The sequence below is a fragment of the Rousettus aegyptiacus genome, unplaced genomic scaffold, assembly GCF_014176215.1.
Source record: "Rousettus aegyptiacus isolate mRouAeg1 unplaced genomic scaffold, mRouAeg1.p scaffold_m13_p_15, whole genome shotgun sequence".
Classification (NCBI taxonomy): domain Eukaryota; kingdom Metazoa; phylum Chordata; class Mammalia; order Chiroptera; family Pteropodidae; genus Rousettus; species Rousettus aegyptiacus.
In genome coordinates, this window is record NW_023416290.1 from 17130570 (window position 1) to 17158344 (window position 27775).

Sequence of the window (27775 nt, forward strand, 5' to 3'; positions counted from 1 at the left end):
TCTTTCCTGCGAGCAGCAATTAAGTCAGTTTATTTTGGCCTCCTTGACCACCATCCCATTTCAGTCAGTCATATCTTTTTAAATATTTATCCTTTTATTCTCTATTTAACGCTTCATATTTAAATAGTACTTTGATTCTCACCAGTCAACTATGAGATAACATTTACTCACCTTTATTCTCTCACCTTTGTTAATGTCTTTAGTTTCCTTTTAAATTCACAGTTAAATTTATTCAGTGCTAACCAACAGTGTTTTTGCTGAGAGTTCCTCAGTCTTCACTTGATTGGATAAAGTTTGTCCTCATTACTTCAGGAGTGCCAGCTCATAGATGTGACGTTACCTGAGTTATTACATGGGAAAAGCTTTTTCTATAGCCTTGGTGCTTGAAAGACCTCTTGGCTAGTTATAAAATCTTTGGTTGCCCTGGATTTATTTCCTAGGGATGCCAAAACAGATGACCACAGACTGGGTGACTTAAAACAATAGAAACTTCTTTTCTTGCAGTTCTGGAGGCCAGAAGTCTGATATCAAGGTGTCAGCAGTGTCACACTTTCTCTGAAGACTCAGGGAAGGAATCCTTTCTTCTCTCTTCCAGCTTTTGGTGGCTCCAGCCCATTGCCTGGACTTCCTTGCTTTGTAGACACATTACTCCAGTCTGTACCTCTGTGGTCAGGTTTCTTTCTATGTATTTCTGTGTCTCTTATAAAGAACACCAGTCATTGAATTTAGGGCCCATTCTAATCCAGTATGACTGCAACTTTAATCATATCTGCAGAGACCCTATTTCTAAACGAAGTCACATTCTGAAGGTTCCGGGTAGATGTGAATTTTAGTAGGACACTGTTCAGCCCACCATACATTCTTTTTACTTGGTTAACTACTGGAAACTGATAATCTGTGTGGGTGCTTGTTTATTTCTGTTGGCAAAAAGGCTGATAGCCTGATTTTCTTTTCTTTTTAAGTGGTTTAGTCTTTTTGCATGGAGGGCCAAATAACTTTCTCTTTAAAGTCTAATAATAGAACTATGATATTTCTCAGATTCGGAGCTGGCATACTGGCCAGGTGTCTATATAGTGTGTCTCTCAGTGTGGGCATTTAGGTGTTCTTTTATTTCTGGGACATTTTCTTGATTCATAATTTTAAAAATTAGTTCTGTTTCATTATTTTGTTTTTCTTTTTCAGGGACTCCTAATATATGTTTTTTGACTTTTCTTTCACTGGCTTCCATATCTATCACTTTCTTTCTGGTCCCTTTTATCTATTAACTTGTTTCACTTACTTTTTGCTTGTCACATTGCTTGCTATGCTTCCAGGTAAGTCTGTTGTCCTTTGTATATTCTGTGATTTAATGTTAAGTCTTCAGTGATTTTGCATTTTCAATTTCTTTCCTGTGTTATACGAGTTTCCATTTCTTCTTGTTCATCTTTTCTTGAGATTTTTTTATTTGCTTATTTCATAACATTCTTTTTTATTTATTGCTTGTTTATTTATTTTGAATCAAATTAGAATGTTGTGTTATAGATTTCCTCTGCTTTGTAGAAACTTTTAAGTAGCCCGGAATGTTTTAATCTTCATTCTCTTTGTTTTCTGATTCTGTTTTTCAATGGCCACTTTTTATTCATATTTGGGCCAGCTACTGTGGAATCCAGTGGAGGATGGTGATTCCCAGTTCAGGAGCTTCCCTTTATGTTAGCGTGAGAAAGGCATTATCTTTATTTCAGGCATCTTTTTTTGTTTTCACATTTCTTCTTCTTGGACCCTGTGTTGTTTCTGTAGAGTTTTATCTTCAACCCCTTCCTTCTCTTTAATTCTGTCTGCTGTCTTCCAAATCTTCTCTCTTTTGGAGAGACGTCCTAAAAATCCTAAAAGATGTCACGTGCCATCTAGTGTGTTATTAAGACTTCACTCTTGGCTCCATGTCGTCCCCAAGCCTCTTTGTCTTCTCATTGCTCAATTGCCAAGTTTCCTGCCTGCTTTCAGTAACTCTCATTTGGATGGCTCCTTTTCCTTCTGGGGAGAAACCCTAGCTGATGTTATCTGAGTTCTACAGCCAGATTCCTCTGACTTCTTGATGCTTCTGTGAAGCTCCTGCCATATTCCCCACAGTGATGTCAGCTGTGATGCTCACTGTGCTGATCTTTGGTATTTACTCCCCTTCTGTCTCATAAATTCTGGTTGATAGCTATCCTGTTTTCTACTTACAGGTATTGATGATGGGTGTTTATATTTACTCTCCCTGTTGCTGTGTGGGGTTTTTAGAAAGAGGTGGGAGAAGAGTCTGAGAGACTGCCATCATCCTTGGGAAACTCAGAAACCCAGCCTCTGTTAATTTTTTAAATTTTTTTCTGCAGTAAAGAATACGTAGTAAGGCAGCCACGTTCATTGCTAGCCATGGTGGACTGTATTTTATCCCATTGTTAGTGATTGCTACAACAACAATCTACTTGGGGTAATTCTGAGTAGGCTTGTTTTCTTGTATAGTTTGGTAGACAGTGAAGGTCTTCCAAACCAAGAAAAACATTTCGAGCCATCTCTAGAATCTCCTCACCTTCTTAAAAACCATGCTATTTTGACGTCTGGAGCTTTTTTCTTTTTATGCTATTTGGTAAAGGCGATATGTAAATCTAACTGACCTCTTTAACAATTGTAACATTTGAATTATCCAGGATGATTAGTAGTGCTTAAGTCATAGGTTGTCACAGGTTGGGTTTCCCAGAAATCAGGCTTTGAGATGGAGATTAGCATGTAGGATGTTTACTAGCTGCGCTCTCAGGATTAATTTTGTGGAAGGGAGGGAAGGAAGCTGGGTTCACAGTGAGGTTCGGTTCCAGTGTGATCCCAGTGAAAACTCAGCAGCCACCCCACAAGGATCTCGAGCCTAGGAGTTCTGAAGCTAATTATTTAATAGTTATTACCTCTGGCTGGGTAGGACTATATGGCCTTTTTTAGCTTTATCTAAAAACATACTTGTTTTAATGCAGAAAAAAACAAACATATTACTTTGTACTTAGAAAAAAGATAAAGCTTTCTGTTTTGGAAAAAAAAATACAACTAATTCTGTGGAAGAGGATATTTTTTTCATTCGTTCTTTATATTTTAAAACTACTGCTAAAACAAAACAAAACAAAACAAAACAAAGCAAAGCAAAACCCTAGTGCTATTGATGGATATTCTGTTTGCTTTGCAGCTTGGGCAATGGTAGATGGTGGGTCAAATGTGAAAGCCCGCACTTCCTACAATGAGAAGACCCCGAGGATCGTCGTGTCTCGCTCCCATTCTGGAATGGTCAAACAGGTTGCTCTTCAGACTTTCGGAAACCAGACAACGATTATCCCGGCTGGTGGTGCTGGTATGTTCCTCCTGCCATGTGATGCCTGTAAAGTGTTCCAGGCATGGCCGAGGCTGTGTCAGGAAAAAGATTTGGTTGTCCCATGCTTGGCAAGAAAACGGCAGTGAATGGTGTACTGTCAAAACAGGCATGGTCTCCTACTTGGTTATTTCTAGAGTCGGATTTCGGTTGTACATGCCTTCTTGTTAGAAACAGTCTCCCAATAGAAACAATTTTACAATAGTGATTTCTGTTCCTCAGAAGCATCTTCCTGTCAGTCATGTTACTGTCAGTGATGGTCATATACGTATATATGAATAATTATCCTGGTAGTTTAGGAATATCAGGGAGAGAAGAAAAAATCCAAGTACATTGCAATGCTTCGTATGGCAGAGGGATGCTAGGAATCATCACAGTGTTATTAGAATGGCTAATCTCTGGGTTGCTTTTTCCACCCTGGAACTCCCAGCTTGTATATCGGTGCTGAGCCAGAGTCCAGTGCCCACCTAGCTAGCTTAATGTATATTTTGTACTATCGTATTGACTATGTTATAGATTAGGGGTCAACTAACTTTCTGAAAGACCAGATAGTATATACTTTAGGCCTTATAGTCTCTATTGCATACTGCTTTTTGTTTTGTTTCTTAAACTACCCTTTAAAATTATAAAAATCATTCATACTTTGAGGGCTATGTAAAAATAGGCCACAGCCTAGATTTGGTTCATAGGCTGTTTGCTCACCCTTGTTTTGAATGCTGTTTAATATGATAAAAGTGTTTTAATTCAACTATGTAGCAAAGAATGGTCAGAAACATTTGTTTGAAAACTTGTACAGCACAGTAATAAAGGGAAAAGTAATGCTTATTAATTTTTAAGCCTAATAGTTTTAGTTTACTGATTGCATGTATCTACCTTGCTTAATATGAGTTTGTTATAAGCTCTCTATTAGGTTGGTTTGAAAGGTAATGGCCAAAATACTTAGTAGGAATGATATAAACCAGGTTATAGACCCTGTTTCTCCTGTGATTGTTTCATTTTATTATTTTATTTTTAAAATTCTGCTTCATTACAAATAGGAAGTAAGATAATAGTGTTATTTTGTATTCTCTTCTTTCAAATCCACCCTTAATAGATATTCAAGTGAAACCTGTGTGTTTAGTTTCAGTGTTATATCCCATAGGAAATGCTATGTACTGAATGTATCATTTTATAGAAAACAATCACAGAGTAGGTGTAAATTTTAAAAATTATAGACACATATTTGGTTATACTTGAGAATACCTTAATAAGTTACTTTGCAGTATATTTTTTGCTCATTTAGATTTAATGTCTGTACTGTTACTTAAAAAAAAACTTTTAAATTGTTTTAGATTTAGCAGTTGCAAAGATAGTATAGAGAAATCCTACACATCTTGTGCTGTTATTTTTAATATGGTACTCAAAAAGAGTAAACTACTTTACTTAAATCTTTCTAACAATAACCTAAGTTCTTTGTTTATCTTTCAGGTTATAAAGTTTTAGCGCTCTTGGATGTGCCTGATAAAAGTCAAGAAAAAGCTGATCTATATATTCATGTGACATACATCAAAAAATGGGATATATGTGCTGGCAATGCCATCTTAAAAGCCCTTGGGGGGCATATGACTACCCTGAGTGGCGAAGAAATCAGTTACACTGGTTCCGATGGCATTGAAGGAGGGCTCCTGGCTAGCATCAGAATGAACCACCAAGCTCTGGTCAGAAAACTCCCAGATCTGGAGAAGACAGGGCATAAATAGAGAAGCTGATTACAGATCACAGCTCTTCCAGAGCTGAACGGTTAGCCGGAAACTCTGGAGGCTTCAAAGGATTGGTGGAAACTATGCATGGTTAAGGCCATCCCAGACTTTTTAAAGTATTTATGAAGCATCAGAGACTTATTTTCCCTGTAATAGGATGCAAGATCAGGGAAGATGGGTTGCTTCGTGTCTCAAGTATTGTCTTTATTTTTGAGACTATTTTCGTACAGTTGTCATACACAAGGCGCGTATATATATATACACACATATATAAATATATATGTGTATATATATTTGTGAATTAAAATCTATAGCTGAGTCTACATTGTTATGAGTCACCATTTTCACACAGCATCATGAAACTTCACTATTAGTACTTTCATGTAAAATTGGGCCGAAAAAAGGATTGATTTCATGTAAATGTTTAATACTACTTTATACTTATAACTCATTGAAAATAAAGTAATTTGGGGGCTTTACCCCTAATTCAGATGGAAAGCACAAGAAGCCACACATTCATTAATATGCAACAAATGCTCTATCTGTTACTGAATATTTCTTATGGATTAAAATAGAAAAATCTTAACTTTTTTTTTTTTAAATTTTAATAACAGGTTCACCAGCTAGTAGAGAATATAGATATATGATGGTCGCATTGTAATTTCAGTGTGTGTGTATTTTGTTTTGTTTCTGCAAAGAAAAGTGTGTCCGTATCAACTTTTCTGCCATCTTGCTGTTGATTTTCATTCGCCCTACAGACAGTGCATGATTTCATCCTTTCCTTCTTGACCGACATTAAGCCTTTAACCTGTAAGGTATGGATTAAAGTTTCAGGATTAGCACTAATGTTTTGATACATTTTTTCATTAGGGACAAAATGTGCTATAAAGCACTACAGAAATTTAAATGATCCTAACTATTCATTGAAAGTTATTTGACACTATATGATTGAGCTAGCTTTCATTATTTCCAGCTTTGTTTCAGTACTTTGAAAAAATTTGCCAAGTTTGGGATTCTCTCATCAAGAATGATTTATGGTTGCTTTTGCCATGGTTGCTTTTACCATTAATAAATGAATCTAACCTAACCAAACTTTCAAAGTAGTAACGTTTTAGATATTTTATAGTTTCATTTCAGATTAAAATAATGATTCAAGTTACTTTTTGATGCATTTTTTTTCTCTACTCAATATGCAGAATCTGGTTGGAAGAAAGGTTTTGACATTTTCACTGAGTCACTGTAATTAGAATCTTGCTTTGTGAATTATTATTGGAATGTCTGATTTCTCTCATGGTGATATCTGAATACTTCATGTATACAAAGTCCATTATTTCATGTGACTTTGATGTCCCTGTATTCCATAACACTGATCAGGAGAGGGGTTTCTTATGGTTGTTTTTTGTTTGTTTGTTTTGTTTTTGTTTTTGTTTTTTTAACCTTTTTAATCCTACAGCAACTTTTTATTTATTTTCCTATCCTAGAGGAATAAATGACCAAAGAGTGGACATCTTCAGCTGGTGGAATGTGCATACAACTTTAGGTTTGCATATTACACTGTCCAAAGCCCTTTAATTCCTCATTAGGGAATTGAATCTAGTATGATGCATGTTTCTGCCCAATCTCAAGCAATTGGTCACGAATCTGAGAGAGGAGTAGGCCTCATTAGGTAGGCTTTTGTTCAGTGGAAATTTATTCAAAGTTTCGGTAGTTGGAACGCTTTATATTTGAACAGAACTTAGGATTCTGAACAGGATATGAAGACCTCATCTTTTTACTTTGCACTGAGATGAATTCTCTTTTCTCAGGAGAGATGGCAAACGTATGTACTATTTTCAGAGTCCTGTGGTATAAAAAGCATTTGTGTCATTGTAATATTTGAAACTTAGGGAAATAGGACTGGCATAGTGGGAAGTGAAATTTAATTGGATTTTGATTTTCCCCCAATATCATATGATCATTGCTTTGGTTTTATTTTTAATTTCATTAATCTTCATATAGATAATGACTTTGTGAAGGGCTTGTGTGCAAAAATTATGATATTGGCTGTCAGTTAAATGCATTTTTATAATATATTGGGTATAGTCTAGTTACTAGTGATTTTTAAGTGCTTTTATAGAAAGTTCATTTTTTAATTTTTTTGTTTCTGAACATCAGTATATATTACAGAACTAATATAACAACAAACAACAGTATTTATATTTATGTGAGACATTATTATACCAGAACATGCCAGAAAAACAGCTTCACGAATAAGTGAGGCATGTAATATTTCCTAGAATTACATAAATAAAATTATTTCTAAAATGTAGCAATATAACTAGAGTTTACTTTTAGTGATCCTCACCTCCCCATCATTCAGTCTTCCCTTTCCCTCATTTTGCTCTTATTTAGAGGAAAATGTACCCTTAAAATGGAGTTTTACACATCGCATTTAGTAAAAGCAGCCACATCAATAACCTCAGTAGCCATCAGCTGTCCCCTTCCTCTGCCCCTCTTCATTTCTACCTCATTCCCTGTCTCCCTAGCTCAGTGTTCTCCTTTTATTTCTGCTCCTCTTTCTTAACCAATATAGTCTTCCCCAACACTCATCAAGGAATTCTTTCGTAGACATTTCTCTCAAGATTGGCCACTGAAATCTTAGAGTAGAACTGAGACACTAGTAAAGTTCCCAGTGAAGAACTCGATCTGGGAGGAAGTTGACTGTTATTTTTCAAAGACTCCTCAAAAAGTAAAGGAAAATCACCTTCAAAACCACAAAGCATTACAGTCAAGTCTAATCCAATGCTTCTGTCTTTGTAAAGCCTTTCTTCTGACTCTTCAAAGAATGAAAATGCAGAAAATAAGAGTTGAGTATATTAGCCTGTTTGAGAAAACAATTTTTCTAGTAGTTTTCAAACTTGTATTCCTGTTTCAGGTGAGATTACAAGAGCCTACAAGATGGGTCATATTTGTCTTTGGTATTCTATTCTCCCCCTCTCCCCTAGTTTTAGTGGGGTTTTTTCTTCATTTTAAATCAATATTCAAATGAATTGTTTATAGCTATATAATGAAGTAACAAGCATTTTGGTTTGTGTTTTAAGTAACAATTGTGCAAACTCTTCCTGTTTGCTGGGCGCGCTCTAAATATTGTGCAAACTAGGTCAGAGAAAGTGGGGGAGGGGCAGTGGCCAAAGAGAGGTTGAGAAAAAAGATAGCTCAGGGGAAGGATAGCAGAGGGAGGATGCAGAACAAACAAGTGCCCTGACCTCTGTGATCGGGAACTCACCCTCGTCTCAGGTGTTTAATTCAAAACTTGGATTTCCCTTGGGCTTTGAAGGTGACAGCTGTCCCTGATAGCCCAAGCACAAAAGAAAGCAGGAATGCCACCCCCTCCCTATCCCTCAGAAAAGACTATCCAGCTTGCCTCTCCTTGATAACACCTTGCAAATGGCCTTATGGAGACAATCTGTGGCAAGTTAACAACAGAAGCTATTTGGATTATTCTAGCCACAAGAATTTATCTTGATTATGTGGCGATTCCTCCTGGATAGAAACAATGAGTTTTCATTTTAGATCTTGGTTGAATTTCTGACGTATTTAATTAATTTTAATATATACCTATAAAAAGTCTGGTAACTGTTGTGTAAAATAAACCTAATCTATCGTTTCATTTTTATTTAAAAAAGTCGTGCCTTAACAAAAGGGCATTGTATGTTAAGGGAAAACAAAATCTTTTTTTTAACAGATGGGGAAAACAGAAACTTTTGCCATTAAAATTTAAGTTCTTTTAATGTTTTTAATATTAGAGTTGGGGGAAATTCATTAAAGTTAAAGTTGATAAAAATTATTTTTGCATAATCTAGCATTTACAGCTAAAGTACATTTTTATAACTGACATCTTAATGTACATAGGTCTAAAATGATACTTTATCCTTTGGTTTTTAATTTCAATAAACAGAAGGCCAGGATAGATTACATTTTTTAAAATTTTACTTTTAAATCATTTCTGTGTGCTATTATATCTGTTCTAGTCCTCTGAGTCACTTTGGTTTTAAAAAATAGCTATTTATTCATGGTGCCATATCAATTTATTAATGTTTAAAAATACTGTACGTTGTATTACATAAACCAGAACAGTTCCTAGATTGAGGGAAGGGGGTCTGGTTACCAGTTACTAAGAGAGCAAGAAGAATTGAAATTTGTACTAACAAAAGGAGATTGTGGTTTTATGAGGTGCTGTTGGTCATCTAAGTTGTTAATTTTTATTTCATCAAAGCCTGGCAGGTGTTTGCATTACAATTTTCCATTGGTAAAGGTTTACAGGAAAGCTTTTTCTTAAGTTTAATTATTTTTGTTAAGTTCGGTGGTGAGTTAATTCTGTGGGAAAATGAGATTTATAGTTTTCCTTTGAGATAAGTCGAACTTTCAGAAGTTAAGGATGGTGGATAATATTAAAACAACTTGTTATATATTGTGTTGTAAGGGTTCTTGAAAGTATTATAATTATGGTAATTTGTGTAAATTGCAAAAGCAGAAACTGTGATGTTTAATTAGTAGTATGTTCCGTTAATCTCTTTGAGGTGTATGTTGTACTCATAGTAAATTATTATTCAAGAAAGAGCCTGTATTTTTTGAAATAGGAAATATAGCATACCAAGTCATCATTAAATCAATTAGCCTACGAAGACTTCATGTCTCTCTCTGAGTTATCTCTTCTAAGCCCTCTTCTTCATTTATGTTAAGGAGGAAATGTTTATGGACTTTATGTGTAAAATGTGGACTTCATTCTCTACCTGTACGTCCACCATTGGCAGTAGCCAAAGCTAGCTTTATAGTCCAGTAGGAGAGACCATGCTCTGCCATGATGAATTGTGGCGCTCGCTGCTGGTGGTTTTTTCCCCATTCGATGGTGTTACTTAAGCTACTCTGTGTATATACGTGAGGGATTGAGTTTACACTGAAACTATGAAATGGTTTTTCCAGTCTATATCCCTCTTCCAACTTTGTTTTTATTATCCTCACTGTCAGTCTCTTTCATATAAGGGGCTATCGATGGTAAGAGGGATTAAAATAAAAATTTGAATACCCCTTCCCTTCTCACACATTTAAGCTGTGGAGGAACTAGGCCATTTCCTGTTGCTTAGATGTGCTGAGACACCAGTTTCATTTACGTGGCGTGCATCCCCCACACCACCGAAGGGGGCCCCAGCCTGAGACTTCAGCCTCTACTGGGAAGTAAACGTCCTCCCCCTGCCCTGTTTATAGAGCTTTTTTTTGTTGTTGTTCTTCACCGATAACACTCATTTTCATATGTGCTGTTATAAACTTTTAAGGACAGGGATTATGTCTTAGTGATTTTTATGTTTCCACCTCAACCCTGGCAGCTAGCCCCGTGTCTTGAACAAATTAGGTGCTTAATGTATGTTGAATTAAATGGAATAAAAGGTTACTACTAGCATTATTAGCATTTCTCATGTCTCAGTTCTGTAAGCTGGTTGCTTGTTTTGTTTCCTCTGCAAATATTTATGATCATCACCCTATACACACTAAATTATTTTTTAAAGTTTTGCTTTCTTCAGATATTATGCCACCACCTATTAGCTCTAGAAAATGTGATTGCCTCCAATGAAATGGTTATCCCGAACTCTCTGCCCCTGGATATACTTTGCCAAACTGAAATATGAATTTTCTGAATAAATTGGTCATGTCCGAAATGGTGTGTCACATCTGCTTTTTTTATCCTCTCTTTTAACTATGGTAAAATACATATAGCACATTTATCTTTGTAACCACTTTTAAGTATACAGTTCAAGGGACAATAAATACATTTACAGTGTTGTGCAGCTGTCACCACTCCATCAGAAGAACCTGTTCATTGTCCCAAACTCTGTTCCCATTGAACAGTCGCCCCCGGTTCCCCTCTCCAGGCCCTGGAAACTCCTGTTTTCGTTACTATGAATGGGTCTGCTTTTGAACTCTTAATTTTATAGGATTCTCTGTCTTAGCATGTTCACAAAAATCATGTTTGAAAACAGGTGTATGTGACAAACATAGCTGTAAGAAAACTATATTTTAAATCCTTTATTAGCTATTTTAAAAGTAAGATGGAGGATAGAAAAAGAGCAAAGGAAGAAAAGAACAAGATTGTGGAAAGGTAGTAATAGAAGAAGTACAATGAGAAAGGCATCCAAGGCTTTTGTTGCCTATCTTTAAGTGATTATTTTGTGTGCTCCTCAATATAAGCGCATTCAAATCTAAACTAATGATATACCTATACCTACCCTCTGGCAGTCTCCTTAGCTAAGGACAGCAGTGTCCCAAAATTCTCACAAACTAAAGAATAGAAACATTTTATCGACTTTTGAAATTACCTCCCCCTGTTTTCAATCTCAAGAGCTTGTCATTATGCCTACCAAACGTCTTATGAATCTCTTTTCCATTTCCGCCAAGCAATTTTAGATTCCATTAAATTAATTTAGAAGATTTTTAAATGTAGGGGAAGGGCTAGAAATAGTTTTTTAAGTAAATTTTTAAAAATTATAACGCATGCTTACAAAGAAAATGAGTAAAACAGATAAGCATAAACTAAAAAATTAAAACCACCTTAATTCTACTGCTCAAAGATACCTGTGATTTATACATTCTTGTGTTATTTTTCCTGTTTAATTTTCCCCATGGAAATATACATTATATATGCATACTTTAATAGGGATACAGGCACATATTTGTACTCTGTTTTATTAACGTGGCAATATAGTTTTGACAGTTTTTTCATGTTAGCACTCTTTCACCATGTAAATTTTAATAGTTATAATGTTCAACTGCACAGATGTACATGATTTACTTATGATATCCCCTGCTGTATATTCAGATTATTTTCCACTTTAGTTATTACAAATAACACTACAATAATTACCCATGTGATTACTTCCTTAAACCATTTTTGTATCAAATGATACACATGTTTAAAGGATATAAGCGATGGATGCATTCTTATTAAATCAGCCATATATGTTTGTCATAGAAAATGATGGATCGGCCAGATTGGTAGAATATCATACACATACTCAAACACAATTGCAAGTTTGGGAGGTTTCAAGACTACTCTTAGGTTCAATAATTCACTAGAAGGACTCAGAACTCAGTAAAGCTATTATACTCATGGTTATTGTTTATTGCAGCAAAAGGATAGAGATTAAGATAGACCATGGGAAAAGGCACAAAGAGCAGGGGCCAGAAGTGTTCCAGGTACCAACTGCTCCCCTTCCCAGGAGAGTTGCGTAGACAGTGTTTACTTCTTTCATCAACTATGCATGGCAACGCACAGAGGATTACCAAGTAGAGGAGCTCACCCAAGCTTTGGTGTCGAGGATTTTTATTGTGGGTTGGTCATGAAAGGATGACTGATCCCTCACAACTGACCTTAGTCTCCAACCCCTCCAAAGGTCAAGTTGATACCATGTGGCCCAAAGGTCCCACCATAAGTTACATTGTTAACAAAGACCATTTACTATGGTCCTAGGCCCCCTAGTTCTTTGCATATCTAGTACTTGTTAATGTCAAGAAATAAGTGTCTTGAACAATAAAATACTTTTTTCAATGAAATCTTAAATTGGTATAAGAGGGTACACATTCTCTGGAAGACAAAACATTTACAGTTATTTTTTAGTTACCTTGTTGAATACCAATATTTTATCACTTGGTTGTTAAGAAACAACAGAAAATAAAACATCATCTAAAATATGGTAGTTTCTTCACTATTTTTTTTCCTTTAAGACCATGAATGATTAGGAATTTATAATCAAATTTTATGATCACTGTTGTGAGAATTAATATGTGCTTTCGAGATTAAATATATATAGTCTAATCAAAATATCAGGATGACTATGATACACATAATTTATTTAGTCACTAAAGTATAAGCAATTTTATACTCTGGATTTTTGTTTCTTAATGATGAATCTTCTCTTTTTTTAATAATTTGCATAAATTCGAGTAGTAAACTGAATGTAAAAGCCATTTATATGGTAATAAGCAAAATAACAGTGAAGTTAGTGCTTCAGCTCTATTACTTTTGAAGGCAAAAAAAAATGTTTCCAGCCAGAAAAAAAAAAAATTATTTTTGCCCAGAGTATCATTTTTCATCTTCAGTTCACTCAGAGACAACGTTTAATAACTCTGGAAGTTTGATTATTGAAATTTTGAGAAAAGAGAAAATTTCTAAGTAAGTCGAAAGCTCCAGGTCTACTTTTTGGCCTAAATGGAGAAAGAGGTTAATAACGCCTGAGTGCACTGGGCAAAAGAAAAGATGTTTAGGACAGCAGGTATTAAAGTAAAAGTTTACAAAAAAAAAAAAGTCAAGATGTAGTGACTTGCGGTTAGCCAGACAAAGATAGCACTTGTCAACCTCTTGCGAAATTAGCCCAGCATGCCTCGCCCTTTCTCTTCTGTTTTCTGTCCTTCTCACTCAGAGCACTGGGTCTGTTCCAAAGTGACTACAGGAAGAACACCATCTAAATACTGATGTGCAACAATAACTAGATGTGATCCAGTTTGGGACTTTTCAAAACGACAATAGTTTTCAAAGGACTATTTCCCTACCCTATAAAACAAGAACTTTTCAAGCATTAGGTAATATATGCTAACCATGTACAACAACCATGAATACTATTGGGTGGGATTATAATCATAATTAATTATTTTCATTCCCAAAGAACTATTAAAACAACAGCAAACCTTTGTGGCAAGTACAGCAGCCCAGAGAGATTTTTCTTTGGGAATGCAGTGTGGCGCAGTGGTGAACACAGGTCTTGGAATCAGATGAGGTGAATTTGTATGTAGTTGAACCATTTCTAGCCCTTTTACCTAACACTAAACCTGGAATACTGGCTTTGTGGATCTAAATCAGTAATTCAGGCTGATTCATCACTGTATCCTCTCTTCTCTGATCCCATACCCTCAGGTCAATTCTTGAACACATTCTCCAGGTTTCTGTCAATATAAATTGGAAAATTATGCAACTTTTTTGTTAGGTAGTACGTGGCCTCCAGGTCACATTTTGTATCTCACTCTCTGAGTGTTTTTGAATCTGGGAGAGAGTTATAGTTGTAGAAGCAAGGAGAAGTCATGGGTGTAGGTCCTGGAGAGGATCAGCAGTCCCTTCAGTGAAGGTGTTTACCGCTTCCTCGGGTGAGGGAACAAACCTACCCACCCAGGAGCAGTAGAGGTGCTTCCACAGACAGAAAAGGCCGGGTGAGGGAACAAACCTACCCAGCCAGGAGCAGTAGAGGTGCTTCCACAGACAGAAAAGGCTGGGTGGAAGTGGGGAATACAGCATCCTCAGCTTCATCAGAGTCTGTCCATATGCCCTTATCCCAAGTCTTGGGATGCCATTTCTTTCCAGTCAATTTTAAGGAAAGAGACCATGCAGGACCTGGTATTTAATTTGGCCAATTTATGATTCAGCCACTTGCAAGATTAGATTTTGGATTTGGTGTTCAGAACTTTCTTTCTGTAGTCACAGGAGATAAAACCTTGTTTGCTTCTTTGTTTGTTTAAGGGAGTCATAGAAGCTTTCCGCGTCCCCATCTGGAACTTAACCTGGGAATTTAAGACTCTGAACTTATTTTTTTGGCCCCAAAGTCCTGCAGCACACTAGAAGCAACCAACCTATCCCATTTTACTCCTTTTTTAAACTAAAACACTCTATATAAATACTTAATTACCCAGAGACTTCTCTTCTGTAGATACTTGATTACAAGTATATACAGATAATTATTTTCATAACTAGTTTGCAACTATTTGCCATTTTTTACAAGTGGCCCCTTTACCACTGGGAATAGTGACAGTAACACCTTTAAATGCAATCAAAAATGAAAAAACTAACTCCTTATAATCCAGAATAAATTCTAAGAATTTGTCCTTAAGATTCTGTTCCTCTAAAATTCTCTAGGCACTAAATTCTACATCAGTCTGAGTTCAGTCAGAGAAGCAGACTGAAGGCCTATAGATGCACACGCACAAGTATGTGTATTCGTGAGTATGTGTGAGAAAGTATTACGGAAATCGACCTTATCTAACTGTGAGAGTTGGTTAAGAAATGTCTCCGAAGATGCCATCCTCGTGCTAAGGCTAAAGAGCGGGGTCTAGTCCCATCCAAGTCACAGTACTGAAGACTGAAAGCCAGCAAGTGTACAGTTAGCATGAGCTTTTATTTTAGAAAGCTAGAGACAAGAAATAGCTGAGGAGCTGTCTGACTTGGAGACCAGGTAGAATGTTCTCAAAGGCTATTGCAGGAGGAGTCCAGCAGAAGTTTCACTTATTTGGGGAGTGGCTGGTCAAGGGTGATTCTCTGAGGAGGAAGGGGTTATTCTTGTGGATTTGAGGCCATTGTTCCAGCAATTTGGATTTTATCCAGTGAGGGCCAGCTGTGGGGACAAGGACATACAGGGGCCACAGTGAGAATTCTCAGTCCTCACCTCTCCCAGCATGTTCGAAGCCAGCAGGGAATCCTTTTCGTCTCCCCTGAAAGGCTGACTGATCACTGAGGACAAGGCATTCTGGTGACCAGTGTGGCGCCTGACACAAAAGAGAGGCTCCAGTAAATATTTGTTGACCTAAAATAACCTAAAGGGAGAGAAGAATTCACTGTAGAAAAGAGGAAACAATTGAAGGGTAAGATGACAGAGAAGCAGAAGGAGTTGTCCAGAGCGCAGATGAGGTGAGCTTGACTGAAGAGAGAAGAAAACTCTCTTTTCTTTGAGACAAAGTGGGAGAGAAGACTTTGTGTAAGAATAAAAGTATTGGGATTATAAAGAAAGCTAAAAGGGAATTACTTAACAGCCCTGACATTTTTATTTCTTGGGGAAGTGGGAGTAGGATGAAATATTTTAAGGGCAATGATAACGATGTTATTTTCAAAGCTGGAGTGGGCAAAGTGTCTTTGAGGGAGGGGTGTCCTTGTGGAGGAGTTAGCACGAGTCACCTGAAGGAAACACTGCTCTTTTGTCTGAGAAAGCCATTCTGCAGGGGCCTTTCCCTATGCGGATTTCTTTCCTGCAAGGAGCAGTTGGCATGGGAAGAACTGAATTAAGGCTCTCTGTCATAATGTACAAAGAAGTCTTCACAGAGGCCAGAGAATATCGACAATATGGACAAGAAGGCTCAGAATGTGGAATCAAAAATCTGATGTGCGAACATGTAAATTTATTTGTAACCGAGCTCAACTTAGGATATCTTCTTCTGGTCAATGGGAAAGAGTTAAAATTGTGAAAAACTGAATATACAAATGGACAATGGTCAGATCATATTTTAAAATAGAACTTTGACCCACAACCTACAGCAACTGACAGAAAACCAACCCTTTTTCCACAATAAACAACCCAGGAAGCCAGTGGCTTGAAGCCAGACTTGCAGGAAGCCAGATTGCTAACTCTAGTGACAATCTAGGAAGATAAACAAAAACTTCTGTAACAATCGGCCCCCAATTCCCGGAACTTCATTAATAACTGACAACTTCCCTACATTTTGTTCCTGCTTCCAGTTTAGGATAAACCTGAGAAAGTCAAACATATACCCCCCTCACCTCCTGACCACCACCACTACCAATCACTAGAATACCCTGCTTCTAATCAGACTGCCCACAGCTTCCCCACGCCAACAGCTTCTAATCAGGGCACATCTGAAGCCTTCTCTTTTTTCTACTGTAAAGCTTTCCTCCTCCTCTGTCTGCCTTTGAATCTCTGCCAAAATGCAAGTGATGGCGGCCAGGATAAATAAACTTTGCTTTACTTTGTTCTTTAGTTTGGTCCTCATTTATTTCCACACTTGCCAAATCAAGATAATGCTGTCACTTCTGATATTGAACTGGGGCTCATTGAGGTCTAGATGCTGTCACACTTGAGACTTGTCTCCTTCCTCTTTTGCTTTGACTTTCTTCTGTGGTGAGCAAGCTCCTAGGGATTGGCATTTGGTCTGAGTACCAGTCTCTGCCACAGTCCAGTCTCCTCTGAGACAACCATACTCATGGTCTTTGGGTGTTTGCTTTTATTCTGCATCTGTGCCTAAAGTGTCCTGATATCTCGTGGTGGACTCTTGCTATCAGTCTGTGTGTCTACATTCCTCTATTCTGGCCATGCCGTTCGAGTCCACCAGCCCTGAAAGCACTTCTGTGCCCACTTGGAGGAGTGTGGTACTCTCCACGTCTTTCTCGTCACCTTACTAGGGTTCAAGTGACTCTGGAAGGCTGTCCTCAGGCCCGTTCATCATATGGATATTTGCTTTGATTCCTTGCTGCCCAGGATTTTGGATCGCACTTCTGGTCATGGCTTTACTTTCACACAGTAGAAGTAGAAACTCTTGTTTCCAGTCTTCTTTGCCACAAGGACCCTGATATGTGACTTGGACTCTGCAAATTCCATATGTGGCTCCAACCTGGAAAGCAGTGCCATGAAGAAGGCGGTATTGTGTGAAATAATTAAACTGAGGTAACGATGACTTATTCTGCGTGTAGAGTCAGCCCTGGCAAAGCTCTGAAAGGTGGCAACTGGTGGACTGTGTGTGCAGCGAGCTGAGATGCCCAAGTTCAGTGGCCGTGGTCCTAGGTTCCTTACTGAAGTTCCCATGGTACAATCTAGTTGGTTTCTGGCTGTGTAGCCTCAAACCCTGATTTTCGGCCATTCCTGAGATTCTGGGAGTTTCTTATTATTCTTTAACATAATTTTTCTAGGGTTGGAATAAGGTAAGGTGGATTTAGTTATTTGCAGCTAAGAACCCTATTAAATATCTTCTCAACTATTGCTAATCTGTCATTCAGGGACTCTGTGGTCCTGACAATCAGGTCAACTCAGATATTAATTTCGAAGGGGCTTCCTGTCTTCCAGGTTACAGCCTGAGAAGGAAGGTACCTTGGGCAAAGGAGAGACAGCTGCATTCTAGTAAGAGTTGACCCAGGCACAAGTCTATTAGGCCAGAGGAAGAGAGAGCAAGTGACAATCACACTCACAGAACATGCTGTCCTCAGATTCATGGAAATACCCACTGACTGTTTTTACAAGCACAAAGGTTGGGGGTGCAACTATGCTAATTGAGTATTAACACACAGGATGACAGCGTTCTGTTCTCGAGAACTTGTAGAAATTCAGGTTCCAGGAGCCACTATATTGAGTATTGCAATGAGTATTGCTATTCCAAGCCCTGAACATTCTCCATCCCACATAATTTTCTCCTCAGAAGTAGTATCATACCTGTATAGATAAGAGAATTGGGGTGTAGCGATATTAAGGTCAAAGTCACAAGGCTGGTACATTTGGAACCATGACACAGAAAGGGAGGAAAAATGAGAAAGAAAGAGAATCAAAGTACCTTCTGCTCTTTTAAACTCATGATATATATTTTTTTCAGCTAAGAATATCTCCTGTTATGAAGAGAAATCTGTTAATTAAATAAAGGCTCTAATAAGGGTGCAAGGCAGATGTGCCTTAACCCCATATCTGGAAGAAAAGTATATGAGAGAGATGGGGCACCCCTCACTAGTCTGTGGCCACAGGAGAACATGTTGTTCCCTGAAAAGCTTAGTTTCTTCTTCCAATCACAGGGACTAGCCATTACACAGCTATGTCAAAGGTTGTTCATAAAAACTCCCAAAGTCCAACCTCATCCTTGATAATGTGTAGTGTGTTTCAGTGTGAGGCTAGATGGGGTTTATTTCCTTGTACAATGTTCCTTGACTTGGCAGGCCTCCGATAGCCTGCAAGTTCCTTGATCCTCTCAGGCATCAACCTATGGACGTCCACAGGCTATGTAGAAAAGCAGGGAGGCAGAGATTGCTTTGTGGCAAGTGCTTTTCTTGCTTCAAAAGTTGACCGTTTTAGAGCAGTGGTTCAAAAAGTGTAACCTTCACTGATGATTAGCGACCTTGAGCATCGTTTCAAATGTCTGTTAGCCATCTGTATTTCCTTTTTGGTGAAGTATCTGTTCATGTCTTCTGTCCATTTTTTAATTGGACTGTTTGTTTTCTTTGCTGTTAAGTTGTGTAAGTTCTTTATAAATTTTGGATATTAACCCCTTATCAGATGTATCATTAGCAAATATCTTCTCCCAAACAGTCAGTTGTCTTTTTGTTTTGTTGATGGTTTCCTTTGCTGTACGAAAACTTTTTAGTTTGATGTAGTCCCATTTATTTATTTTTTCTTGTGTTTCCCTTGCCCAAGGAGATATATCTGAAAAGAAATTCCTGTTAGTAATATCAGAGTTTACTGCCTATGTTTTCTTCTAAAAGTTTTATGGTTTCGGGTCTTACATTTAAATCTTTAATCCATTTTGAGTCTATTCTTGTATACAGTATAAGAAGATGGTTCAGCTTCTTTTTTTTTTTTTTTGCATGTATCTGTCCAATTTTCCCAGCACCATTTGTACCCAATTGTATATTCTTACCTCCTTTGTCATATACTAAGTAAGCATATAGATGTGGATTTATTTCTGTTCCATTGATCAATATGTTTGTTTTTATGCCAGTACCATTCTGCTTTGATTACTGTAGCCTTGTAGTATAGTTTGATATCACATAGTGTGATATCTCCAATTTTGTTCTTCTTTCTCAAGATTGCCCTGGCTATTCAGGATTTTTTATGGCTCCATATAAATTTTAGGATTGTTCTAGCTCTCTGAAAAATGTCATTGGTATTTTGATGGTTATTACATTGAATCTATAGATTGCTATAGACATATGAAAAGATGCTTAAGGTCACTAATCATCAGAGAAATACAAATTAAAACCACAATGAGATATCACCTCATACCTTTCAGAATGGTTATCATCAATAAATCAAAAAATAGCAAGTGCTGGTGAGGATATGGAGAAAAGGGAACCCTCGTACATTTTTGGTGAGATTGCAAATTGGTACAGTCACTAAGGAAAACAGTATGGAGGTTTCTCAAAAAATTAAAAATGGATATATCTTTTGACCCAGCAATTGCACTTCTGGGTATTTATTCAAAGAAAACCAAAACAATAATTCATAAAGATCTATGCACTCTAGTATTCATGGTAGCACAATAGCCAAGGTATGGAAGCAATCTAAATGTCTATCGAGAGATGATTGAATAAAGAAATTATGGTTCCTATATACAATGGAATATTACTCAGCCATTAAAAAAAATGAAGTCTTCCCATTTGCAATGACATGGATAGACCTAGAGGTTATGATGCTGAGTGAAATAAGTCAGACAAAGAAAGATAGATATCATATGATTTCACTTATATGCTGTATCTGAGGAACAAAAAGAATAAATTAATCAAAAATAGACTCATAAATATAGTGGACAATTTGGTGATGAACAGAGAGGAGGGGAGTTGGGAGGCTGGGAGGATGGGGTGAAGGGCTAAAGAAGTACAAATTAGTAGTTGATAATTGGGCACAGGGAACATGGAAGAGGGAATGTAGTTAGCATTAATATTATGGCTAAATGAAGGGCCAGGGAAGGGGGAGCAATTGAGGGGATTGTTTTATGAACATTATAGATGTCTAACTAATGTACTGTATACTTGAAACTAATTTAAATAAATAAACTTATTTTTCTTTTTTAAAGTGTAACCTTCAGTCCAGAGCATCGGGATCACCTGGGAAGTTAGGTGTGCAATCTCTCAGCCCCCGCCCCCCACAACAGAGCTACTGACTCAGACACAGTAGGGTGAGGTCCAGCCCTCTGTGTTTGAACATGCTTGTTCATGTTCGAGAATGTTGGCATGAAGGTTAAATATAAATCCCTGAGTCATCTTGTTTTTCTCTTTAATATAACAGCTTTATTGAGATATAATTCATATAGCATACCAAATCATCTCTTTAAAGTATATAATATGGAGGATTTTAGTAGACCAACAGGGTTGTGCAACCATCACCACAATCACTTTTAAAACATTACCGTCACCTGCTAAGGAAGCCTGTACCCATTAGCAGTCCCTCCCCCTTTCTCCTTCACCCCCTGTCTCCCTAAGCTCTAGGAAATCACTAATCAAATCTTTGTCTCTGTAGATTTGTCTGTTCTGAACGTTTCATATAAATGTGATCATATAATATGTAAGCTTTTGTGACTGGCTTTTTTTGCACCTAGCATAATGTTTTCAAGAGTCACCCATGTTGTAGATATATTAGTACTCCATATTCCTTTAAGTGGCTGAATGATATTCCCTTTTATGGATATACCACATTTTATTTACCCATTCATCAGTCGATGCTCATTTAGTTTCTTATTTGGTTTTATATTAAAATTCTATAGTACAAGTTTTTTCCTTCCTGTGTAAAATGTCTACACGTGAAAATGTTCTGTATCTATAAACATTAGTAATTCTGAATTATTTTTCAGTATCAAATATGTCAGAACATTTATAAAAGTTCTAATTGCATAGTCTTTCCCCTCTGATGAATTTAGGGTTTGTTAGGGACTTCTTAATGCTACTATTACTGCCACCAAATTAGAAATATACTGAACACGAGAGTTTTTATATGTTTGTTTTATGAGTTCCTCACCGTCCATTAGCAGGGACAGCCTCAGGGGTGCTAGGGGCTGGCATCCAGCTGAGACTGAGCTCTGAGTCCTGTGTCTAGTGCTCAGGTGACTAACGTGCACGTGATCTGTCTGAGCTTCTTGATTCCTGCTCCTTTCTTACACATAAGAAGTTCCTGACAAGTTGTGGCACTAAATGTTCAATTCAAATGGTGCACTAAGATTTCTCCTAACTCCCCTTTTCTGTAGCATGTCAACTTATGGAGTGGAGAAATACCTGTGCTTTACAGGTGGACCCAGAATTCTGAACTAAGACATATACACTTGAGGGAAATGCCACATTTCAGGGAGAAAGTATTTAGAGGATTTTCATCTCAACAACGCATGACCATCACATGAAACCTATATAAAGCCAGGTCAATAGTCTGTCTCCACAGGTTGACATTAAACAAAAAAGAACACAAAAACATCTCTCCAGCAGAAAAAAAAAATATTTCTAAGTAACAGGTAATAAGGGATGCCTCCAAGAACTTACTGGTTAGAGATGTGAAACTCAACTCACTGTGGTTCTGAGTTTTAGAGGTTTATGATCTTAGAAATCGCTGATTTAGAAGTCAAGGATATTAAATAAATAAAATCATAATTGAATTTTAAAAAATACTTCTATTTGTTCATGTAAATAAATAATAGAGAATTCTATGTTATATCCTAATAAAGGATTAGGACATAGACCATTATTTTAAAAATAGCTTCTAGAATTTGAGTGTTTTGAAGTAAAGAAAAAAATTTAAGTCTCAGCTCTTTAATAACTTCAAAGACTATTTTCTTTTTCCATTTTAACCCATTTGGGTGGCTTTTGTCAGAAATATCATTGCAGAATTCACTTTTTCCTAAAAGATGGGTGACCCTGTGAGTGCTGACTAACACCTAATATTTCGAAGGCTGTATTTGATCTTCAATTTTTTGCCACTTCCAAATATTTTAATTTGTCTTGTTGAACATTTTGAAGTTTGGAGCGAATGGAGAAACACCATGATTCAGAGGAACTTCACTGACAGGGTCCAGCACGTCCACAGGCTCCCTTCACTCTCTAGACCTGTATCCCTTCCTGCCAGCCGGCACCATTTGCCAGCCAGTCATGCTTGGGGATTAAGATGAGAACATCAGGGAAGGAGGATTCCATCTTGTTGGACAGAAAACAGAGTTGTTTCCTTCCCAAACCAGGTTTTCTATCACGAATCGAGACTTCCACGGCTCTGGTGGGTGTTCTTCCCAGAGACATGCTGGGTCAGATCTGTCTCACAGGAAGAATGCAAATGGCACAATTGCGAAAGTTTTTCTCTCTGTTTTCAGTGAATTTAGTTCTCTAGCTGGATTAAGATCTCTGGTTACATCAAATCTCCAATTGGCAGAGGATCAGACCTAATTTTTCAAAGAGAACATTGTCATGAAAAATATATATTTTTTAAAGTGGCTGTAATTTTGTTCATAGGAAAGCAGTGGGGTGGCATGGGGCCGGAGGGAAATGTTCTTTCTCAAAAACACTTTTTATCCTCTGGAGAAGTGATAAAACATTCTTCAGGGTGTCAAACAGTTGTTTTGGACTGCAAGCCAAATACATCTTGGAAACCTCAGCAGATTAAATATCTCAACAAAAGAAAACATGTAAAGTTGTAAGGTCTTGTCAGAAAACAAAATGATACTGCCACCAATGGTAAGAGCTGAATTACCAGTGGAGCTAGGTCATCCTAAGCCCTGGACCCCTGAAGAGTAACAGGGTGACTCTGCTAAACCAGTGGCTGTGTTTAATTCGACAATTCAAGAATAGTAGTTTATTACTGAGCCTTGTCAGAGACAGAGGTTAGGGTCTTCTGGAGACGAGGGTATCGAGTATAGAAGTTCACCACTGGGCCCCTGGGCCACCAATGTCTGCGTTTGAATATATCTCAGCCCCTTATTGAATATGTCTCAGCATGGCCTTAGGCAAGGTGCTCAGCTATAAAGAGACATAACCTTAGTACCAACTATAGGGTTGTTATGAGGATGAAATGAGACAAAATAGGGAACAATCTTAGAAGAGTCACATGCAAGCTCTCTCCAAAACTTTGTCTGACCCAAAACCCTTTGCTCCAGGCTCTATTTGTTAGGCAGGGCTCTCTTGCTTTCTAGAGACAGAAATTAACTCAAATTAACTTAAGCAGAGAATGATTCGTTGGCTCAATTGTATAAGAAAGATGAAGTTAGGAATGAAAAGATCAACTGTTTAAATGATGTGGTTATCTCTCTCCCTTGGCTCTTTTTGTCTGCTGGATTGTTGCCTTTATTCTCTCCTTCTATAAACTGTCTTTCTCCACACAATGGGAATATGGCTCTCAGTGAGCCCAGATCCACGTTCTTCCAGCAGACTCCACCTGCATGGAGCAGTTTTCCATATTAACCCCATGGAAAAGTCCTGGAAAGGATAGTGGTTGGTTTGCTTGGGACATGTGCCCTCACCTACCACAAACTCTCCGGTTCCTGGGGCAAGACAGGACCTGTTAAGAAAAGAAGGAAAGTTAGGCAGAGGAAACAATAGCTACTAATACCCAATCTACAAGGGTTTATCTATGCGGATGGGGTGAGGGAACCCCACTCATCCCCAGAGTCAAGAGCAGCTGACAACCACCGACTCTTCTGGCTTCTCACTGGTTCTTTCCTGATTGAAGGCCCAGTTCTCACAACACCTCAGCTCTGCAGAGGGATTTCTTCCTCCTCACCTTAGTCCATACATGATACTTTACAGTACCTTGTTCATATGTGAGGTGTTGGGTGGGGAAGGGACAAGAAATCCACAGGTTGTATTGTACCTTCGTTTTATGCTCAGAACTTACCCCTATCAAGTTTCTTGATTCTTCTTTTTCTGTATATTTCCAGGAGTTAAGGCAAAGCCATTATTTCTCTGTTAGTTTGAGTAGCAGATGCCGTGCCCTCAACTGGCATGTAGAAATCTATGTGGGGGAAGGTGGACAAGGTAGATTACAAGTGAGAAACAGTGAACCTATAATGTAGGTTTGAGTGTGATGAGTACTGGGCACCCAGAGGCTCGGGTCCCAGGCTTTCTTACTTCTCCCTAATGGTTGGCTCCATCCTGGCAAAAGAAGATGTGAAGACCAAATTCTATAGCGAGCTGTCAATGTGGCATATATAATACTCAGATGAGACACACAGATTAACTAACTATTAGAAAATTTGATGTGGTAAAAAAAAAAAAAAAGAACAACGAAATTCTCCTGAGATCTAATAATTTGGGAAATTGTTAATCTAACAGGCAATGTGTAAGGGGCCCTGTGACAACAGGTAACAGACTAGAGCAGAAATGCCTTGGAGTCCACTCCAGCCCTCCTTTGGGAAGACAAGTCCATGGAGATGATCTGTGAGAACAGAGGTGATGTTTTTGATAAGAGCCACTCCCAGAGTTAAAAGGTTAGAAGAAAATAGTCCTCGAGGGATTAAGACATTTAAAAAGTTTTCTATGCTTTCAGTGTACTAACCTTTAGAAATGTCTTTTTAAAATAATAGCCTACTTCTTAAAAATTCTCTATATAATGAGCAAATAAAAAGGCAAGTTGAAAAACTTGGTTAAGAATTTATTTATTTAATATCCTTGACTTCTGCATTAGCAATTTCTATGATCACAAAGTCAAGTTTCACATCTATAACCAAAAATTCCAGGGAGGTACCCCTTATCCTGTTACTTAGAAATTAATATTTTGTTCAGTCCCATGGACTCAGTCATCTATTACCAACCTGTACTCAGAGCCCTGGATGGTCTGAGTTTTGCTGACTCCTCTGATTAAAGTGTATAAAATTCTACCTGGCATAACAAAGTACCAGAGACCGAGTGTCTTCAATATTAGAAATGGATTATTTCGCAATTCTAGAAGGCAGAAGTTCAAAATCAGAGTATTAGCAGGGTTGGTTCCTTCTGAAATTGTGACGATGAACCTGTGTGTCATGCCTCTCCCCTAGTTTCTGGAGTTTGCTGCCTGCCCTCAGCTTACGGACACATCGCCCCGATCTCTGTCTTCATCTTCCCATGGTGTTCTCCTCGTATGTGTCCCAATTTCCCCTATTTATAAGGACATAAATCACATTGGATTAGGGGCCTACTCTACTCCATTAGGATCTCATCGTAACTAATTACACCTGTAACCACCACATTTCAAAATAAGGTCATATTCTGAGGAACTGAGTATTAGGACTTCAACATGGAGATTTTGGGGAGGAAGACAAAGCAAGTCATAATAATACCCCCAGGAAGAAGGGTATGGATAAGAATGGAATAGAGACTAGAATGAAGCACTTTCAAATCCAAGGTTATATCATTTTTAGTACAACTTTTTAAGCAAAGACATATTTGACTTTTGAAAAAGTTTAAAGTTTTAACTAGTGTTTAAATGCTTTGAGATACCTAATTTGTTAAAGCCGCATCTTTTGATATGTTTTTAATGTAAATAGTAAGAGCATATATAGATGAGTTAACTCAAAAATGAGAAATCAAATATTGGGAAAATAGCAGTGAGTGTTCTGTAAAAGAAAGCTCTGTAGATATTAATGAATCGATTAGTAAGAAGCTGCAATAAAATCCTGATAATGGAGTATCATTAACTCCTCAAATGTCCCTGCCCATTTCCCAGGTCTCCTAGTAAAAATGAGAGCCACCCTATGGATTCTGTGTCCCAGGCTGAGCATGGCAGCAGGTAGATTTGGGAGGTGGGTTGTGAAAGACTTTGATGCTAAGCTAAGCTAAGATCAGTTTTCAAACATCTTTAATCTGCAGATTCTTTTGTTCAGATAATATCTCACATATAAACTCAATCTATAAAACAGATTAAAGCCAACATTCTCTATTGTCATTGGGCAGTGTTTCTTAGAATGTCATCCTTACGCCCCTCAGAATCATCTGGAGATAACAGTTAAATAGTAGATCCGTGGGCCTACAGCAGACTCCCTGATTCAGAAGTTCAGCATTGGGGCCCAGGAATATGCATTTTAACAAACATCAAGGGTATTTTATATATACACACAAGTTTGAGAATTGCTTCTTTAGCTTAGTGTATGTTCTGGCGTAAATTTGCCTTGACCCATGTTAGACTAAGAATCTGGATTCGAATCCTGCTTTCTGCACTTTGTAGCTCATTGACTAGGGCACAGTACTCACCTGGCTCTACCCCAATTTCACTACCTTAAGCGTTATTACCAGTGTTCAATTAAATAAACAATGCAAGTAAAGCCCTCAGCACAGGCCGAGTGCTTGCTAAGACCATCACCGCAGTACTACCTATGTCGCTGTTGCTGTCACTACCATCTTCCAGTGACCTCTACCAGGTTGACCTAAGTAGGATGGCCCAAGGGGATTAATAATCACCACTAACTAAACACCTGCCTGCTTTTCCTCCCCCTGGAAGTGGTCACATGGTCCCCAGGAGACTGATCACAAACCATCATCTGCAGTTGGACGCTCCCCTTTGTCACTGTAAGTCTGGGGCTCAGGTTTTAATCTCTGACCACAGCACCTTTTTCACAGTTGGTGGAACTTGGTTGTTCCTGTCAGTCTAGCCCTTGGTTCTCAAGCATCAAACCAGGTGCATGTGAATCACCTGGGGATTTTGTTTAAATGCAGCCTCTGGGTCTTTAGCGTGTAGAGTGGGTATGAGATGCTGCCATTCCAAGAAGCTCCCAGGGAGACCAGTTGCTGGTCCAGAGAGCACATTCAGAGAAGCAGGGCTCAGGGAAACAGGGAGTGCCTTCCCAGACCCCACCACAACCGGTGTCGTTCCTGCCACGTAGCCTTTATATTGGGTTAGATCACCGGAGAGAGCCTGCTGCCTGCCCTCAGCCTCAGGGACTCCAGAGAAAGGACCTGTTAGGGAGCGGAACTGTCCCTACTCCCAGGACTTCTCACCTTCGATTTTCTGCGTGCCATAGACATCATTCTCTAATGAATAGAAACTTGGTTTTATTTTCGTGGGTATTACTTTAATCATTATTGTTGTTATTTTATAAGACAGAAGATCTGGAAAGGTATACGAACTTATAATAAGACTTCTCCTTGAGAAATCCTAAATAATAGTCTCTATAATTATAAAAGGTCGCTCGCTGACTTTTGAATTTGGAAGAAAAATAAAAAGAAAGTGATTCCACGAAT

At 37.9% G+C, this 27775-nt stretch overlaps 1 protein-coding gene across 1 annotated transcript in view; it reads left to right on the forward strand.

Annotated features, from left to right (window-relative positions):
- Positions 1-10799, forward strand: part of BPNT2 (3'(2'), 5'-bisphosphate nucleotidase 2) — a 30415-nt gene extending 19616 nt beyond the window's left edge. Inside the window, exons 4-5 of the mRNA XM_016126211.2 lie at positions 3188-3349; positions 4835-10799. Coding sequence (XP_015981697.1) covers positions 3188-3349; positions 4835-5106 — 434 coding nt within the window. The 3' untranslated portion in view covers positions 5107-10799. The remainder of the gene's footprint in view (positions 1-3187; positions 3350-4834) is intronic.
- Positions 10800-27775: the final 16976 nt, after the last annotated feature.